At 61.1% G+C, this 18679-nt stretch overlaps 2 protein-coding genes across 2 annotated transcripts; one reads left to right on the forward strand and one right to left on the reverse strand.

The window, feature by feature from the left end:
- Positions 1 to 6264: 6264 nt before the first annotated feature.
- On the forward strand, positions 6265 to 11524 carry CYP27A1 (cytochrome P450 family 27 subfamily A member 1; the record flags this gene model as incomplete). Its single annotated transcript, XM_082285349.1, has 9 exons — positions 6265 to 6498; positions 8560 to 8750; positions 9020 to 9219; positions 9303 to 9500; positions 9639 to 9799; positions 10122 to 10288; positions 10512 to 10593; positions 10678 to 10878; positions 10977 to 11524. 9 exons carry the CDS (start codon positions 6265 to 6267, stop codon positions 11100 to 11102), a joined length of 1560 nt encoding a protein of 519 aa, XP_082141475.1. The 3' UTR covers positions 11103 to 11524.
- On the reverse strand, positions 11525 to 17676 carry PRKAG3 (protein kinase AMP-activated non-catalytic subunit gamma 3). The gene is made up of 13 exons (XM_082285350.1): positions 17600 to 17676; positions 16666 to 16705; positions 16174 to 16394; positions 16008 to 16089; positions 15863 to 15921; positions 15542 to 15587; positions 15358 to 15412; positions 15127 to 15253; positions 14852 to 15017; positions 14641 to 14678; positions 14312 to 14458; positions 14057 to 14226; positions 11525 to 12882 (listed from the first exon to the last, which is right to left on the reverse strand). The coding sequence occupies exons 1-12, from the start codon at positions 17630 to 17632 to the stop codon at positions 14110 to 14112; spliced, it is 1131 nt and encodes a 376-aa protein (XP_082141476.1). The 5' UTR covers positions 17633 to 17676; the 3' UTR covers positions 11525 to 12882; positions 14057 to 14109.
- Positions 17677 to 18679: the final 1003 nt, after the last annotated feature.

Here is an 18679-nt window from a genome sequence, read left to right on the forward strand (position 1 = left end):
CACCCCCAGGCAGCCCCAGCCCCGCTTGGCCACTGATGGAAATTAATGATGGAGGATGCAGGGGGAGAGCAGACACCCCTGCATCCCTGAAACAGAGAGATGGGGGGACGGGTGCCCCCCCAGCCAGCCACGCTTTCCCCAGTGGCAAGGTCTGCAGAGAACAGAGGACTCAGCTGTGGTAGGGGTGATGGGACAGAGGGGCTGAGTCCCCAGGAGGGACTGTTGGTTACAGGCTGGGGAGGGGACAGTTATTGGGTGGCTGGGCAGGGCCAAGAAGTGCTTTGAGGTCCGGCTTTGAGGGTGCTGTGTTGGAGAATCATGTCCCTATACAGCAGCGTGACTTTGAATTCCTCTTGAGGAAGAGGAGACCTCCCTAGGACTCTAGCCCACTCTTCCCCTTGTGACAGCATCCCCAGTGATCCCCAGCCTGCTAGTAAGACAAAGCATCCCCTGAGTGGCCTGTCCTGCACCCCCCACTGAAATCCCTCTGCCTCTAGGCTGGTGCCCTGATACTGTCCTGAGCTCTGTCTCTCACTCCCGATCACACAGCCCCAAGGGCATGGATAGGGCTGCCCTGCTCCAACAGCCCTCCTACCCCACAGTCACAAGGCTGGGGGGGGGGGGGGGGGGGCTTTGGCTGCCGGGAGGGAGCTGACAGGGGAGGAAGTAATGGGCCTTTCCCGCTGTGGGGAAAGCGTGGCGATTTCCAACCTAAACACCCCGGCGCTCAGCGGCCGCATACTTTCCCAGCGTCCCTCCCCTCCTTTATTCCTGAGGACATTGGCAATCAAACCCACGTTGGCCTCATCTCCTGCCCCTGCAGTGAGGTCATCGAGCTGTGTTTGTGACATCCCGGCATTTCCATGGCAGCGCGCTGTGATGTCATAAGCCTGGGTTGCGACCTCACGGCAGGAGGAGAATGATCTTATTAAAACAACATGGTCCCCATCCATGGCTGCTCACAGCCGGGGGACTCCAGTGCAGGGTAGCAGCCAGCAGACAGGCTTTTGGCAGCCAGGGGGATGATGAGGATGGTGCCCTCCCCAGGGCTATGTCACCAGTGGGAGATGGTAATGACACAGGGCATGATCCAGTGCTCAAAGTGGAGGGTGGCCCCCAGGGCTGAACTCCCAGCTGATGCAAATACACAAGCCACATGGTGCTGAAGTGACAGTGAATTTGGGGACAGCCATGCTAGAACTTGCTCCTCAGAGTCCTCCAGGCCTGGCCACAGTGCTGCCCACCTCTGGGACCAAGTGTCTGCGGCCTTATCGGGGTGCAGAGCCCTTTCATGTCAGACTGGCGGGCAGCAAGCAGAGCTGACGAGGACCTGTCCCCAGATCAGAGCCGCCCGGTGCTGACAGCGACTGTGGGGCCCATTCTTAAATTAGACAAGTCCCCCTCCCCCTGGCCAGCACTCCTGGCCCTGCCCCATGGCTGGACACAGCCTGGGATATCGCTGCCCACAGCACGTTGCGTGGCCAGCATGACCCACACACTCTTGCACACACCTGTCCACACACCCCATACTCTCAGGGAGGGCTGGACTGACAGGCAGGAGATGGATGGAGGGATGGAGGGGTGAATGGGAGGATGGACTGACAGATGGGTGTGTAGCTGTCCGGGTCAACAGGCAGGGGATGGGTGGGAAGAGAAATGCATGCATTTGTCGATGGATGGATGGATGAGTGTCCAGACAGCTCAGTAGATGGATGGAAAGATGGCTGTGAGAAAGCTGCTTGCAAGTGTGGATGGATGGATGGATGGATGGATGGATGGATGGATGGATGGACGGACGGACAGGAGAAAGGATGGCCCTAGCACTCTTTAGTGGGCCCATGTAGCTCTGGACGTTATTGCTCTTTCCAAACAACCTAAGTTTCACATAGCATCTGTCCTGAGAGAGAAGGGAACATCCACGTCCCAAGGGGAGAAAATTTGCCTTTCTCTCTACACTACAGTTTGAGGGCCTGACCTTGTGCTGCTGCAGCAGTGCACCTCACTGCTAGCACGAAATCCACTCTCCACTGCCCAGAAGGGAAACTGAGGCCAAGGAGACTGGCTTGCAGAGCAACAAAGCTGAAACCACCCCTATTCAGGGAGGCATGGCTCTGTGGCCAGTCCCACTGCTTCCAGCTCCCCGCAAGTCCATCTGTCCATCCATGGGAAGGACACACATATCTGGGCTGCGAGTGATGCCGCTGTCCTTGGGCCCCCGCGGGCTGTAAACATGATGTCATGTGGCAGCACACACAGCCCGCTCTGTGCACGGGTCCCCGAATGGGCTTCACAAGTTCTGCGTGGGAGGCATCAACCATGGCCCACAGCCAAGGGAACTGGAGTCAGGAGATAAAATCAGGTTTGCTTTAGGCTGGAGCAAACAGCCTTTTGCCGGAGGAGTAAGGGACAGGGAGAGCAGATGAAGAGAGGAGACACCTCCCTGTCTTGGAGAATTTGGCAGGGAGCAGAGGTGATGTGGGACACTCCAGGAAAGCCTGGCACTGGTCTTGCTGGTCCCAGGTCTGTTCCCTTTGCTCCTACTTGACTTAGAATAACTCCATAGGCACTTGAAGTCACTAATCAGCCAGGACCACTTGAGAGCAGCCTGGGGCTGCCTCCCGTCTCCTGTGATAAGGGGATGCCAGCCCCCGGTTCTCTCCGGCATCCCGTTCTCACGTCCTCGGGGAAAGGTCCTGGCCCACCAGGGTCCCACGGGGCACAAATCAGGGGGAGCCTGGATCAGAGCCTTCTGCCAGATGCTGAGCCCTGCATGGCAGTCGTGGCGGGCACACCATCATGCTGGTTGATTTGCCTCTTGTTCCAAAAGCTTTGCGCTGTCCCCAAGCCCTTGCCCAGGTCTGAGAGGTCAGAGAGAAATGAGAGGAAGGGGACCTTTGGGAGAGGGCCAAGAGGATCCCACTTGAACTCTCTTTGTGGGAGAAGAGCAGCTGTCTCCAGACCTGGGATCTGTCCACATCCCTCTTGATGTCCCCCCATGCAGCCCCACTGGCCCCAGCATGGCTCATGACTCAGGCAGTGACAGTGTTGTGACACAGAGTTGATGTGACAGGCTAACTCCAGTTCAATGCTTTGGGCTGTTTACAGTCCTCAGGACCCAGGATCAGCCTTCTCACAGCCTGGGCTTTCCTGGGGATGAGTCAAGGGATGCCCTCCCCTGGGACATCTCACTTCCTCCCTCCTGTCTGTGGGAGAGCAAATCGGGGACAGTGGATGCAGCTCTGGGAAAGATTTCCAGCTCCTGGGTGACACTGCACAAGTCACGTAAAGAAGCTGTCCCTCCCTCTGAGGAGGGCCAGCAGCCAGCAGCCTGCATAAGCAGAGTGTGGTGGATGGTTGAGGGGCAGAGAGTCAGGGGTCCCACAGAGCCTGTATCTGCACCCACAGGTCCTACCGGTGAGATGAGGTCGGACTTGACCACGGGTCTGTGGGATGAGTAGAGTCACAGCATCCCTGGGGCAAAGTGACCCACAGGATGGGACCTGCCACCCCCAGCTCCACATTCCCATGGCTAAAGGCAGTATTTGCTCTCCCGCCTCTGCTACGCTTGTCGCCAAGCTGGGCTGGCCCCGCACTGGAGGACCTCCCGGGAGCTGGCGGTGTCCCCGGCTCCACGCGGCATCCTCCGGCCGTGGATGTGTCATGGCCTAGCCTGTTCCCTTTGGAAGTCCCCGCCGGGCGGCTCTGAGAGGGGCTGACTCACCCAACCCTTCCGGCCCCCTTCCAGCCTGGCCTCTCCCACAACCCTGGCAGTGGCCCCGGAGGAGTCCCCGGCCGGTCCCCGCCGCCGCTCCCGCCGTCCGAGGACGGGGAGCACAGCCTAGCGGCAGGATCGGGAAGTAGCCGGGATAACGGTGCCCGTCTCCCCGCCCCGAGCAGGTTGCGGGGCACCGGGGACCGGCCTGGGGAGTCGCTGCGGTGGAACAGCTTGCCCTTCCACAAGGCCGAGTGCAAGGGCCTGAACCCAGGTCGGGGAGATCCCAGTACCAATTCTGTCTGAGGGATGGATGGATGGATGGATGGATGGACGGATGGAGAGCTGCCCTGCAGAGGAGTCAGGGGCACTGGTGGATCAAAAATAGCATATGAGCTGACAACGTGCACTTGCAGCCCAGAAAGCAGATCATGTCTGAGACTGGAAAATAAGAAGCATGCCCAGCAGGGCAAGGGAGCTGATTGCTCCTGCTCCACTCCACACTCGTGAGAACCCGTCGGGAGTACAATGCTGAGCTCTGGGGGCCGCAGTGCAAGAGAGGCATGAACCTGTTAGAGCAGGTTCAGACGAGGCTACAAAATGATCGGGGTGCTGGAGCACCTCTCCTGTGAAGACAGAGTGAGAGATTTTTATTGTTCAACCTACAGAAGGCTCAGTAACATTTTATTGCAGCTTTTCAATACATAAACGGGTTTATAAGAAAGATGGAGAGAGACCTTTTACCAGGAACTGTAGTTTTTACTCTTTTTGCAAGAGGCAATTCTTTTAAACTGAAAGAGGTGGCAGGATCCCGCTCCCCAGCAAGGGGAAACACAGTTACAGCAGGTTGGGAGAGGCCAAGGCATCCTCTGCCAGGGGGAGTGAGAGCTACAGAGTCTCAGTTTCCCAGGCTGGGAAGCTCGCAGAAGTCCTCGGGCCGGGGCTCTCCTGCTGCCCCGGCTCTGAGCCTGGCCGGGGCAGGGCAAGCGACAGAGCTGGCTGTGAGCAGCCATGAGATGGCAGCAGGCGCTCATTCTTGGCTGTCCCAGCCTGGGGTGTCTCAGGGGTGTCTATAGGCACGGGTGTGCCCGTGTCCTACATCACCAGTCCCGGCCCCGCTGGCAGGGAGCACACAAATCATCAGCCTAGAGCCCAGCGCGGGACGCTCCCGGTCGCCCGGTGAGACAGGACAGAGGGCAAGAACAGCCACTCACGGGGCTCTCAGACACCTGCCCAGCCCGAGGATGCAACCTCCCTATCCAGGACCTTGAACCCAATGCCCGATAAGGACGGTTAATGATCAACACTGGTGTCCCAGAAACATGGTGCCGGACGCCCGAGGCGTGACACATGATCAGAGTACTGCCCTGCCCCACTGTCTCAGGCTGGCCAGAGCAGAGATGTCCTGCATCCATGGTGCCAGACACCCCAACAGGGTCCTACTCATGGGCTGGACAGCTTCACCTGCACCAGCCTGAGGCAGGAACCGGTGCTGTTCTCTCCCTGGCATGAAAACATACCAAATCCGCCTCCAGTTTCTTGCCAGCAGCCACAGTGGGCTTACCAAGGTGTCCCCATTCGTGGTCCTGGCTGGCAGTGCCTGGAGGAAGTGTTGAGCCTGGGACAGTTTGGACCCAGCTCCCATGGCACCATCCTGCACTGCTGGGGGACAAGGCAAACACCAGGGGATGACAGGCAGGGGACAGGAGGCCTCAGTCCAGGAGGGCAAGCAGGCCTGAAGAGCAGGCCCAGTGGTGAGCCTGGTGCTGACGCAAGGCGTGCAAGGTCTGGGATGTGGTACCCAGTGCCAGAGTGCAATGCCAGTGCTGGCACATGTTGTGCCCTGCCTGGTGCAGCGCCCAGTGCACGTGCCTGTGCCTGGTGTGCAGTGCCTAGCACCCACTGCCTATGTGCAATGCCCAGGATGCAGCAACTGGCGCTGGTACCAGTACTGGTGCCACAGGCTCCGTTGTGCCAGGGTGCTGTACCTGCCGTGCCATGCCAGTGCTGGCTGCCAGCGCCCTTATGCATAGTGCCATCATGCACAACACATGGCACCCAGTACCAGAACATGGCACTGGGTACTGCTGATGCCAGTCCCAGTACTTAGCACCCTGTGCACGGTCTGTGAGGCTGCTGAGCAGTGGCCGATGTCCAGCATTTGGTGTACGGCTCACGGTACCCGGCGTGCTGTAACGCGTACCCAGCACGCCGCAGCCGGTCTGCACGGCCCGGTAGCGGGTGTGCCGCAGCCGGCACAAGGCGCACGGTACGGACTGCTCAGTGCCCAGTCTCCCCCGAGCAGCAGCCGGTACCCCGCATCCAGAGCGCAGCAGCCGGGGCCGGTACCCGTTGCGCAACGCACCGGGTGCGCGATTCTCTATTCCCGGGGCGCGGTACCCAGTCCGCGACGCTCGGTCCCCGGTGCGCGGTGCCCGGTGCTGGTGCCCGGTTGCCGCCCCCGCACCGCCCCCCGCACCGCCCCCCGTGCCGCCCCCCGCCACCCTCGGTGCCTCCCCGCCCCGCCCCGTCCCGTGCGCTGCCGACGGAGCATGGCGGGCCCGAGCGGCGGGGCCCGGCGGCCGCTGCTGCCGCTGCTCCTGCGCCCCCGCCCGCCGCCGCCGCGCAGCAGCCCGGGACCGTCGCGCAGGACCGGGGGCTCGGCGGCAGCGGCGGCGGGGCCGGCGCGGCTGAAGGGACCGGAGGAGCTACCGGGGCCGGGGCTGCTCCGTACTTTCGTCTGGCTGTTCCTGCGGGGCTACCTGCTGCACACGCACCGGCTGCAGGTGCGCCGGGGCAGCCCGGCCCTAGGGCTGCGGGGGTGCGGGGGTCGGGTTGCGTGGGGGCCTGGCGACCCTGCGTAGGGTCGTAGGTGGGGGGAGGGTTGGGAGAGGTGCATGGGATGGAGTGGATTCCGGGGGGGCTGCAGGGAGGGTGCTGTACCCGGGGGGGCTTTGCAAGGGAGGGAGTGGGTGCGAGCTGGGGGCAAGGGGAGATGGGCTCCAGGGACGGGGATAGCTGCCGACAAGTGACGGCAGGGAGTTGAGCGGGGGCGGCAGAGCAGGGGAGCAGAGCGACTGGGCGGTAGAGCACCCGACACAGCGGGGTAATGCTGGGGCCAGCAGGTAGAGAGGGGCCAGCAGAACCGGGTGACCTCAGGAGGGTCCAGCCAGCCTAGGGGTGCTCCAGCATCCCCGAGCCGGCCAGGCAGCTGAGGGCAAAGGTTCAGGGGCATCTCACAGGGTCCTGGCATCCCTAGGCTCCCGGGGAGGGGCAGCGGTTTTGGGTGCAGGTGACCGGACAGGTTTTTGGGCAGATGATACCCAGGCAGGCAGGGGAGGGATAGGCAGAGGTATTTGTTTTCTTCAGTCAACATTTCCTCATACGTCGGATGAAGCAAGCAATGAGCTTGGCTGGCTGCAAGCCAGGCGGCATCTTCCAGCGCCCTGGAGCTCTGACCAGCCTGAGAAGTGTGCAGGATCAGGCCTTCCTGGCATCTCAGAGCACCAGACACTGCTGGTTGGAGAAGGGGTTGTCACAGGACAGTGGGATTTTAGGGTGTAGGCACCGGAGCTGCCTCCTGCTCCCTCCTGCCCTTGGGACACCGAGCACAGCCTGGCTTTGCGGAAAGATGCCCACATGCTCTGGAGGTGCCTTTCCCCAGATCCAGGCAGCTCTGGCTTCTCACATCCCAGCTCTCCAAGGCCTGCTCTGTGCCAGGTCGTGGCTGCCAGCAGATGCTGGTGGGCAGGCTTCAACCCGGGGCACAGCTGCCCCATGCCCACGAGCTGCCTGCAGTACCGGGGCGGCCGTCCTTCCCCCTCCTCCTGCCACCATGCACGAAGAACGTCTCCCCGTGGTGACGAATCCAGCTGAATCCAGGCGCAGGCTGCGATGCAGACAGTCACCAAGGGAGATTGTACCACGTGCATCCCCGCAGCCACGGGGAATGGGGACCAGGGTTTCCCTGCTAGGTCCCCCGCATCCCCCCCAGGCTTGGCCATGCTCTGCAGGGGCTCTGTCAGTGCCTGGGTGGGATGGAAAGTGACCTTTGGACATGGCCCTGTGCAAATCCACTTGCAAAGGGATGCCCAGCTGCCCCCAAGGGATGCGCTTGGAGGTCACGGCACGCCCTGCCAGGGAGGCAGGCATGGCACCTGTGGCTGCAGACAAGGAGAGGGGAGCTGCAGCCACCGGAGCCCAGAGCAGGGTAGATGATGGTGAACGCCCCCTAGCTGCCTTGTGAGCCTGTGGTCCCAGGGCCCCAGGGGCCCCAGGCTCTCCCTGTTCTGGGAGCAGCCCAGTCATGCCCTAGCCTGGTGCTGCCCTCCCACTGATCATTAACCACCCTTACTGGGTGGTGAGTTCAAGGACCCAGTCAGCAACTGTTGTCCCCAGGTTATGAAGAACTGGGGCCATGCTGGAAGCAGCAGGGCTTAGCCCTGCTGGTGGCTGCTGCAATGGTCCTGCATCTCAGCACAGTCCTGTGCTTGGCAGTTGTCTCTGTCCCTGCTGTCCTTTCTTGGTCGTCCTTCCCCAAAAGACCCACCAGGCTCTCTCTGCATCTCTGGGGTGGGTGAGGAGAGTGCCAGTCTGTGCTGGGGGGTCAGTGCCTGGTGTGCTTAGTGCTGGCAGAGGAAATGAGCCTGGAGACACCGGCCCAGGCCATCTGCAGAGCACTTCAAGGATGCTGCCAGCTTGGGGGGATCAGAGGCAGGTGCTTGGGCTCAGCTGATGCTGAGGGGTCCATGGGATGGGTGCAGACAGGCACATTCAGGGCAGCATGGGGGCAGGGGGGATCTGACCCAGTTTGTCCCATTGACCCTGCCATGCTTTGTTCATCGCAGGTGATATCCCGACGTCTTTATGGACCTATCTGGAAGTCGACCTTCGGGCATTATAGGAACATCAACATTGGGAGCCCAGTGGTGCTGGAGCAGCTGCTACGGCAGGAGGGCAAGTACCCCATGCGGAGCGACATGGCCCTGTGGAAGGAACACCGGGACACCCGGCGCTTGCCCTATGGACCCTTCACCGAGTGAGTCCTGCCGTGGCTGTGCTCTGTGGGCAGCACACATGTCCTGTCCCTTCCTTAGGTGTAGAGCCCAGGTGGCAGTTTGCATTGCTCCCACTCCTGCAAGCTGCGTGCCCCCACCAAGTAGAAGGGCATGGCTGTGGCGGGTGGAATGACCCCTGGGATGGTTCCAGCCTGGGGTAGGGAGTATGCACACAGGGATTGGGGAACTGCTGCCAGCCACTGCCCCCTGCCCGTCCATGCCCCCAGCACTGAGCTTTGTGCCCATCCAGGGAAGGGGAGCGCTGGTACCGCCTGCGCCAGGTCCTCAACAAGCGGCTGCTGAAACCCTCAGAGGCGCTGCTGTACGCGGATGCCATCGGGGAGGTGGTGTCAGACCTGATGGTGCGGCTGCGGGAGGAGCGGAGCCGCAGCCCCTCGGGGGTGCTGGTGGGGGATGTGGCCAACCTACTCTACCGCTTTGCCCTGGAAGGTAGGGGGATCCTTGCCCTCACCCCTGCCCTGTCCCACTCTTCCCATTGCCCCGGAGGTCTGGATACTGTTTGTCCCCTGCAGGGATCTCTTATATCCTCTTTGAGACCCGCATCGGGTGCCTCAAGCAGCAGGTCCCTGCTGAGACCCAGCACTTCATTGACTCCATCAACCTCATGTTCAAGAACTCCATCTTTGCCACCGTCCTGCCCCGATGGAGCCGCAAGGTGCTGCCCTTCTGGGACCGTTACCTGGACAGCTGGGACACCATCTTCGCCTTCGGTGAGTGGTGACAATGGGGGCCCAGTGTGGTGGCACTGGACTCCTTAAGGACCCTCAGAAGTGAGACAGTCCCTGCCCACATGTCCTTTTGGCAGCCCTCGCTCTGTCAGCTCTGGTTCCCACTCTCTGTCCCTACAGGCAAGAAACTGATTGACCGAAAGATGGAGGAGCTGGAGGGGCAGGTGGAGCGTGGCAAGGAGGTGTCTGGCTACCTGAGCTACCTGCTGGCCAGTGGCAGACTCAGCCTGGATGAGGTCTATGGCAGCGTGGCTGAGCTGCTGCTGGCCGGTGTGGACACGGTGAGAGCCAGGAAGCTGTTGCTAGGGGATCCCTGGTGATTGGGGCTTGCCCAGCCCTTGCAAGCTCTAGCCTGGTTGCTGTGGGGCTGATGCCCCACAGGGGCAAACCCTCAGGGATCAGTCAGTACTGACCATATCCTCTGCTCTGCTTCGTGCCCTGCTCCCTGCCTCTCTCTGCCCTGTGCTTGCTGCCCCTCACGCCTGACTTTTCTGTGTACCAGAGCAGGGGCTCTCTGGTGCTGTACTGATGCTGTGCTTGGCACAAGGCTGCTCAGGTACCAGCCCCAATTCCTTCACTCCCCCCGGTGCTCCACTCCCCCAGACCTCCAACACGCTGTCGTGGGCCTTGTACCACCTCTCCCGGGACCCAGACATCCAGGAGACCCTGTACCAGGAGCTGAAAGCTGTTGTGCCTGCCAACCGGTTTCCTGCTGCTGAGGATATTCCCAAGTTGCCGATGCTTCGGGCCATTATCAAGGAGACTCTGAGGTACATTCCAGCCTTGTCCCTGCCCTGAGGTCCTGGTCACCAGCCCCTTCCCCAGAGGGGATGCACCAACCAGGCAGGATGCAAGGCTGAATTTCAGTCCCTCTGGACTGCAAATACCCACTTCCCCCCCGGGGAGCTGCTGTGCCCTGTCCTGCCTGTGGCTCTCTCCCTCTGGGATCTCCAGGTGAGTCCTGCTCCCCCACTAACTCTCCCCATATCCCAGAGTCTACCCTGTGGTGCCCACCAACGCCAGGGTCTTCTATGAGAAGGACATTGTCATTGGAGACTACCTCTTCCCCAAGAATGTGAGTGGAGGCTGTGCTGTGGGAACCCCCACTGTGCTCAGTGGGGCCAGGTGGGGTCATTAAACCCCACTTCTTGCCCTGCAGACCCTCTTTGTCCTGGCGCACTACGCGATGTCCCACGATGAGACCTACTTCCCCGAGCCCGAGCGGTTCCTGCCCCAGCGCTGGCTCCGGGGACATGGCTCCCCTCACCACCCCTTCAGCTCCATCCCCTTCGGCTACGGGGTTCGTGCCTGTGTCGGACGCCGCATCGCTGAGCTGGAGATGCACCTGGCCCTTGCCAGGGTAAGTAGGGATCCCCCCACTTTGGGTATCTTGGCATGAGCTGGGATGGGGATCCTAGGGAGTCCCCAAGGCACTGCCAACCCCCCTTCTCCCCACAGATGATCCAGGCATTTGAGGTGCGGCCGGACCCCCGTGGCGTGGAAGTGACATCTGTGTCCCGCATTGTCCTGGTGGCCGACAAGCCCATCAACCTGGAGTTCATCGCTCGCCCAGGAGCCCCCTGACTGCACGTCCACCCCCACCCTGGGTGCCAAATGGAGATCCCCCTTACTGCCCCACAAGGAGGGACAGGAAGGCAAACCCCTTCCCTGGCCAGCTTGGACTAGGGGGCTCACAGCCCCACAGTGGGAAAGGTGGGGGGGACTGCCCCCAAATCACCCCTGGGGCAGATCCCCCTGCCCAAAATCTGCAGGAGGTTTGAGGAACTGCTGTGCCTTTGACACACTGCAGGGGGGTTGTGTTCCCCCCCCCCCCCATCCTGTGCCCAGCTGGGCTGTCTCAAGAACCTGGGAGCTGTTTTGGGGCTGGGGGAAAGCAGGGAGGGGGCTTGCAGCCATTCGGTGTCTCCTTCGTCCCGTCCTTGTGTAGCTGCGCGTGGATCTGTGCCTGGAGCCAGGACATCTGGGTCCTCTCTGAACAGCTGACATTGGCCTCAGAAGCTTCTCTGTGCCTCAGTTTTCCCCTTGCCCCCAGGGGAGGGTTGAGTGCTGGCGGGGTTTGGGGTTTGCGCCTTTCCCAAGGGATGGAGCCAGCCCTAGTCCTGGGAAAGCACAGCAGTAACACAGCACATTCCCCATGATGGGAGGAGGCCTGTCACCACCCAGCACTGGTATTGTGTCCCCTGGCAGAGCCAGCCAGCACAGGAGGGAGGTTTAGTTCCTGGGACTTTCCACTGTCAGCCGTTATTGCACTGAGATGCTGATATGGAGTCACGAGAATGGCAGGGCTTGCTGCAGGCAAAGCAGGAGGAGAAAGATGAGCTCAAGCATCCCCTACCCCCAAGCCAGGACCATTTCAAGGCTCAGAGCTGGTAGCAGCCACAAGCCGGGGACGCACTGCCATTTGCCCACGGTCCTCGAGGGCTGGGGCACGGGACATTTTTAACAGTGAACCCCTCACACTTTCCCTCTTCTTGGACTGAGGGAAGCAGCAGGCAGAAACCTTGCTGTTACCAAGCCTGCTGTCCTCAGGGTGTCCCTGAAGGGACCTGCACACCAGGAAGATGATTAAGACTGCATGCCCTGTGTCCCCATCGCCTTGGTTCTGCCCACATGGGCAGAGGTGCTACTCTGCCAGTGCCACACTTGCTGGCAAGCAGCCAGTACCCCTTCCCCAGCCTGGGTCTCTCCAGAGGAGTCATGTCCAGCTTTACCCCAGAAAGGCAAGAGGCAGTTCTTGGATCAGGCTGCTTTGTTACAGCAAGGCTGAATAGACTAACAAATAAATAAATAGCCCCTGCCCACCCCAAAACGTGCACAGGGTTTCCATGCAAGTGCCCATCCTGGTGCCAGCTCTGGCACAGACTGTGCCTCTGCCAGAGAGCTCCAGCCCCATGTGACCCTACAATAAAAAAGCCTGTATGTGCAGCTGAGCCTGCGCTACCAGGCACCGGGCACAGACAGCAGGACTGTGTTCGTTAGGAGGGAGCCATAATAGAAACGCTCGAATCCAGCAGCAGGATGGCAGTGGGGTGGCCAGGTCCTCTGGGGCTACATGGGTCTCTGTGCCCAGCTGCAGGCATGTTGCATCTCCTCCAGCACAGTGCCCACTGAGCATCACTGTGTGCTCACTGGAAGGAGGCACCCCTGGGTCCCATTTCCAGTGTTTCTGCCTCTCCAAGACTGGCAGGATCTAGCCCTGGACTCAAGACGAGCCCTAGGACTGGGGTGAACAGACATGTCCTCCCCCCAGAGAGCCTTCAGGCCCAAGCCTCCTTCTCACAGGTCATGCAAGAGATCCCCAAGAGCAGCATTTGGTGTCTTCAGAGTAAGGATCGGTCGATGCCTGTGGGGCAAGAGCGTGCAAGACCATAACCCCAAATCAGTGTTGGACTGGGCACCTGTGACATGATCCCCCCAACTCATCCCAATGGACACTGGGGTCTTTCCTCCATTCCTTGCTTGTATGCAAGCCCTGGGGTAGGAGGGAGGGCAGCTTGGCTGGAGAGGGACATTTCAGTGGCCCCCTGCAGCTCCTGACATAGCCACCCCTGTGGGCACCAGGGATGGGGTGAGCGAAGATACCTGATAGGGAAATGGAGGGATGGGGGCAAGGGGGATATCCCATGTGTGGCTAACACGCACCATTCCCAGTCCTCTTCTGTGCAGAGCAGCTGGGCACTGCTGGGGAAACTGGTGGGCACAGACCTGTCCCAACCCATTCCCTACCACCACCCCAAAAAGCATCATTACCTTTGGGAAGCAGTTGGGAACTGGAGCTTGCTCCCCCTCCTCATTTCACCCCTAAAGAGGTGCCACAGTAGGTGCCAGGACCATGCCCACCCATAGCCAGTGAGGATTCACCAGGCAGTGGGTGAGCAGAGCCAGCTGCACATGGCCAGGCAGCATGGTTCCAGTGCCACCTGGGAGTGAGCCCTGTCTCTGGAGCAGGCAGTTTTGGGGCTGCTGCAAGTGGAGGGGGTGGGGGGCTCTGCCAGCTGGGGGTTGGCCACATTTTGCATATGGCTAGTGGTGGGCAGCATGCCTGGGGGTGCAAGTGGGGATCTGTCCCCTCTGTGTCCCTTGGGAATGGCACTGGAGGTGCTTAGGTCTCAGGGGGGGAATTAAGGCGAGATCAAAACTAGGCTTTTGTCTTGGGGTGCATCACACCCCAAAACCCTCATCCAGTCCAAAGCCCAGAGACCTGCAAAACCTGCATTCCACACGCTGCCTGAATGGGGCTCCGGCAAAGTGCCTCCATTGAAGGTGCCCCCATCCTTCCTCAGAGTCACCAGAGATGCCCTGTGATCCTTGTGTACTCCTGGGTCAAGCAACATCTGGGTCCTGCTGTCCCTGCTTGGGCACCCAGCACTGCCAGACCCCAGCCCCAGCCTTCTCCATCCCCCAGGACCACTCTGGATGGGGCAGAGGCAGGTTGCCTGAGCAGGCAGGTAACAAGGTGCAGGTGACCCAGCAGCAGGGCAGGGACAGGCACACAATAATGGTGGGGTGGTGCCTACCTGAAGTGGAGAGAAATTAAAGGTGCAAGTGGAGTAAGATGGAGCGTCGTGGGCTAAGAGTTAAGAGCATCGATACCTGCGGGAGTGAGCACAAGGGCCTGCAGGATGTCAGAGAGGGAGATGATGCCCCGCGGGTACCGGTTCTCATCCACCAGAACCAGGCGATGGACCTGTGGGTGCAGGCAGGGCATCACAGGCAGGCTGGGCAGCTGGCAGTGGTGGCTGGTGCTGGCACAAGGCACCCCGGCCACTCACCTGCTCCTTGGCAATGCGGTCAATTATGTCCTCCATAGGTTCATGGGGGTAGCAGGTGAGGACCCCCTCCAGGCAGATACTGCGTTGCTGCAGTGCCTCCCTCACACTGATGTCCAGGTTGTTGTAGGTCTTCTGGGCTGCCAGGTGCTGTGGTAGATGCGACCCCCATTCAGCGCCCCAAGGTGTCCTTGCACCCCGTTGTGCCAACAATGCATGCATGACACTGCATGTGGGGTGGGTTTGCACGGGCACAGAGAGGTATGAGCTCCCACCAGTGCATGCGAGGGGCCAAACTGGAACCCAGGCATGCAAACACCCAGGGTACTCACAATGACATCAAACCGGGAATACAGGCCAACCACTTGCCCTGCAAAGAGAAACAGTGCAGGGGGTGTGGAAGGGGTCCTTGGGACCACCTGCCATGTTCCTCCCACAGCCCAAGGGGCAGCCCAAGGGCCAAGAGAGGGGATTTGGGTAGGGAGGGTACTGGAGCTGCTAGCAGAGGGAGATAAGGATGTCACTTTTTCCCTCCCCAGGTACCAGCATCATTGATGACAGGCAAGGCAGAGACACGGCGATCCACAAAAATCTCCAAGGCAGTGTAGATCGGGGCAGTCTCGGGCACAACGGCCAGATCACGGAAGGTGCCAATGCACAGTTCCTGCACTGTTTTCTTCAGGAAGTGTGGCTTGGGAATGGTAGAACCCTTCGATGGGACAGGGCAGGGCTGGGCTGGCACCTATGCACAGCTTGACACCCTTGTCTGTGCCCCTACACACCAGCCACATGTGTGCACACACAGCCCCGACACTCACAAAGATGTGGAGAAACTTGAGGATGCGCTTGTGCGTCAGGATGTGCAGGACATTGCCTGAGACAGGCTCAATGACAGGCAGGCGGTGGATTTTGTGCTTGATCAGGGAGTAGACAGCGTCGAAGAGGCTGTGGGTGATGGGGACATCGTGGGGGGATAGGGCTGCATTCCAGGCACACACACACCCCCACTCCAAGGTGTGTGCTGTCCCCCCCAGTGGGCAGGCTCTCACCTATCACTCGGAGAGATGTAGACTAGTGGCTTGAAGGAGCCCTGTAGGTACACCTCTGCTAAGGGAGAGAGCTATGAGAGCGGGTCCTCCAGTCCTCTGTTGCAGCCCCACAACACCAGAGCCCACCTCTATGCCGTGTGTGACAACATCAGCCCAGCCACCCACATCACCCCATGATTTTTACCTCTCCAGGTCTCAATCTTGTGCTCCTCCAACTCGTAGATCTGAACCTGAAGGCAAGGAAATTCCCTGATCATGGTGGTTCCATGGGCTACTGAGGGCACTCTGGGACACTGCCCCCTTCCCTGGGCATCACACCCCATCACCCAAGCATAGGGATTACATTCTGGAGGCCAAGCAGGGGAGCAACCACTGGATGCTGGTCTGGCCCAGAATCATCCTCTGGTCATTGTCTAGTGATTAAGAAGGGACCAGGAGTGGTGGGGACAGCTGCTCCCTGCCCCGCGCATGTCCTGATCCCCCGAGCCCTCCTCACTGCACTCACCAGAGGCGAGCGGTAGTAGCGGTGGAGGATGTTGATGAAGTCGGTGATGGTGAGCATCCCTGTGGAGATGTGTGGGACTGGCAGCGCTGCCTGCACCCTCTCTGCAAGGCAGGGGAGGGGGCCACGCATCGCTGCTGGCACTCACCCACAAAGCTCTGCATCTTGCTGTCCCAGAGAGGGGCAGCACGCACCCCGTTGGCCACCAGTGCCACAAAGGCTTTCTTGATCTGCTGGCAGAGTGCGGAAGGGTTCAGAGGGTCCCCAAGCCTGCTTCTTCACTGCCCATCCCCACTCATCCCCCAGGTTATCACCTCCAGGGAGATGTCGAAGATGACAAGCTTGCAGCTGGTGGGGATGGCATCATAACAGCAGTGGCTCATCAAGAAGTGCATATAGACGTCAGCATCAGGGTTCTGAAACTCAGACTCTGGGCCCAGCCCCAGTATCTCATTTCCCAGTGTGAAGGTGACAGGTCTCCTGTATTCTTCCTCCTCCTCTTCCTCCTCCCTGGGGCATACAGCCTTCGGAAATCCTGCAGGCAAAGCCACCCCAGCCCTGGCCAGTGAGCTGAGCTGCTGGGTCTCAGCACCCTCCCACGTGGGGGGGGGAGCAGGGAATGCTCCCGAAAGAGCCTCCCTGTACCCCATTCCACAGGGGCAGCACATAGCACTGCAGTTCTCCAGCCTGGGGCACACTCCAGCTGAGGAGAGGGGTATGGGCAGGGTGGGCAGAGGACCAATGCACCTGTCGCACAAGTAAGGCAGTCCCCCCTGCTACACACCTAGACTCTTCCTGCTACGCACCTTCCTCCTCAGAGCACGCAGCAGCATCCAGCAGCGCCACCTGAGAGGGCACACAGCAAGGAGGGGTCAGCAGGAGTCAACCCAGTCTTTCCCCTGCATCCATGGATTCTGCCTGCACCCACCCAGCTGCTCTGGTCCACCCAAGCCGGGCAGAGAGGACTGTCCTTTCAGGGCGGGGATGGGGGCTGGGCTCAGTCCCCAGCCCTGCTGGGCACCCCCCACCAGCCCAGGAGCCCCAGAGCCTGCAGTCTCCATGGTGGCTCCAGTCCAGGACACCCAGCTTGTCCTCCTGCTCTGGGGAGACGGCAGGGGTTTCCAGAGCAGGACAAGGCATGGATGGCAGGACCTCCTGCCTTCTCTCTCGGAGGTTGGAGCCCAGCATGTCCCACAGCGGCTCTGCGCCCATTCTCTCCCAATCCCAAGGTGTAAATCCCAGTCTTGCTTCTTCCCATGCCAAGAGCCTCACCAGCCCCATTGGCCCCTCCCGGGGACCAGGTTCATCCCAGGAAACCTACATTAACAAAGCAGCAGCCTGAGAAGGAAGGGAGGCCACAGGGCCGGACAGCTGACCCTGTTCCCCCAGTCCACAGGAGACCCTACTATAGTACAGCAGCACGTGCAGAGGGAAGAGCAACCCCAGCCACAACTTGCCTGACAGGGCCAAAGTTTACAAGCCACCCTAAAATAACGAAGGCACAGGGACAGGGACCACTGCCTAAGGAGCCTAAGAGCCAACACCGAGAAGAGACCCTGCAACACCGTCCCCCAACCGTTCCCAAGGGGCTTGGCACAGCTGGGACGAGGACGTCCTTGTCCCCATGGCTGCATGGCCGTGGGAAGGGGCCCATCAGCTGCCCACATTCCCCCACCCCAGGGGTGACCTGTCCCCGGCGGGGGGCTGTCGGGTCGGGCCCCCCACCCAGCCTGACGGTACCTGGGACGCAGCGGGGCCACGGAGCCGCTCCATGCTATCTGCGGGGCAGCGCTGCTATTCTGGGCCCGCGGCTGGCGTGGCCCTGGCAGATAGAATGTCAGTGAGCAATGTCAGCCATGCCCCCGCCGCCAGCGCCGCCGGCGGGGGGGCGGGGGGGGGAGGACACAGCCGACACCACCGAGCAGCGCCCGCAGCCACCCCGCGGCCCCGGGCTGAAGTAGGTGGTCGCGGCCGCAGGACAACGCCGGCCCTGGGGACCCGATGGAGGGGGCGATGGAGGCATGGCTGGGGGCAGAGAGTGGAGGGACACCCCGCTCCGTGCAGCCCCGTCCTCCAGGAGCGGTGCTCCGCGCCGTCGGGACGCGGTCCTGCCTGCCCGGTGCTGCCCCGCCCCGTCGCGGGTGGGGGGCACAGCGTGGAGAATGGCTGGGTCCAGCCACGGGCTGAGCGGATGCGGACCCTTTGTCCTCGACGCTGCCCAGCCCTGCCCGTCCCTGCCCGGGGTCCTGCTGCAGCTCACTGTCCGCGGCCACGCTGGTCCCACGGTGAGGCAGCCCGACCTGTGGGGTAACCTCCTTCCTTGCCGCGGGGCCACCCCCTCCTCTCGCCCTCTGCCCGCTCCCCGGCTCCATTTTCTGTTTCGGTGAGGCTGTGGGGCTGGCCCGGGGCAGCTGCGGGCGAGCTACAGGGTTGGTGGCTACAGGACCAAAGGGACAGGGCTCTATCTAGCTGCAGGGAGCAGCTGGATATTGGCCCATGGCGGGGTAAAAGAGTTCCCTGGTGCTGCCTCACAGCAGGCAGGAAGAGGAGGGATGGGGCCGAGGCCTCGGTGCTGGCTGACAGGATGGCCCAAATCCCGCAGTGGTGCAAGGGCCCATGGGGCCAGGCCCTTACAGCTGTGCTGTGCAGAGCAGCCTGGCTCCAGCCTGGCCCTCGTGGGTGCTGGCAGCAGGGAAGAGAGCAGGCATCTCCACTTTCGGAGGCTATTTTCAGGTGCTGGAGAGAAGCCGAGGAGAGATGAGATTGTCACCAAGGAGACCAGAGAAACAGGGCCCAGCGCTGGGAAACGGTGGGCTGTGA

The sequence above is a fragment of the Coloeus monedula genome (assembly GCF_965178545.1).
Source record: "Coloeus monedula genome assembly, chromosome: 7".
NCBI lineage: Eukaryota > Metazoa > Chordata > Aves > Passeriformes > Corvidae > Coloeus > Coloeus monedula.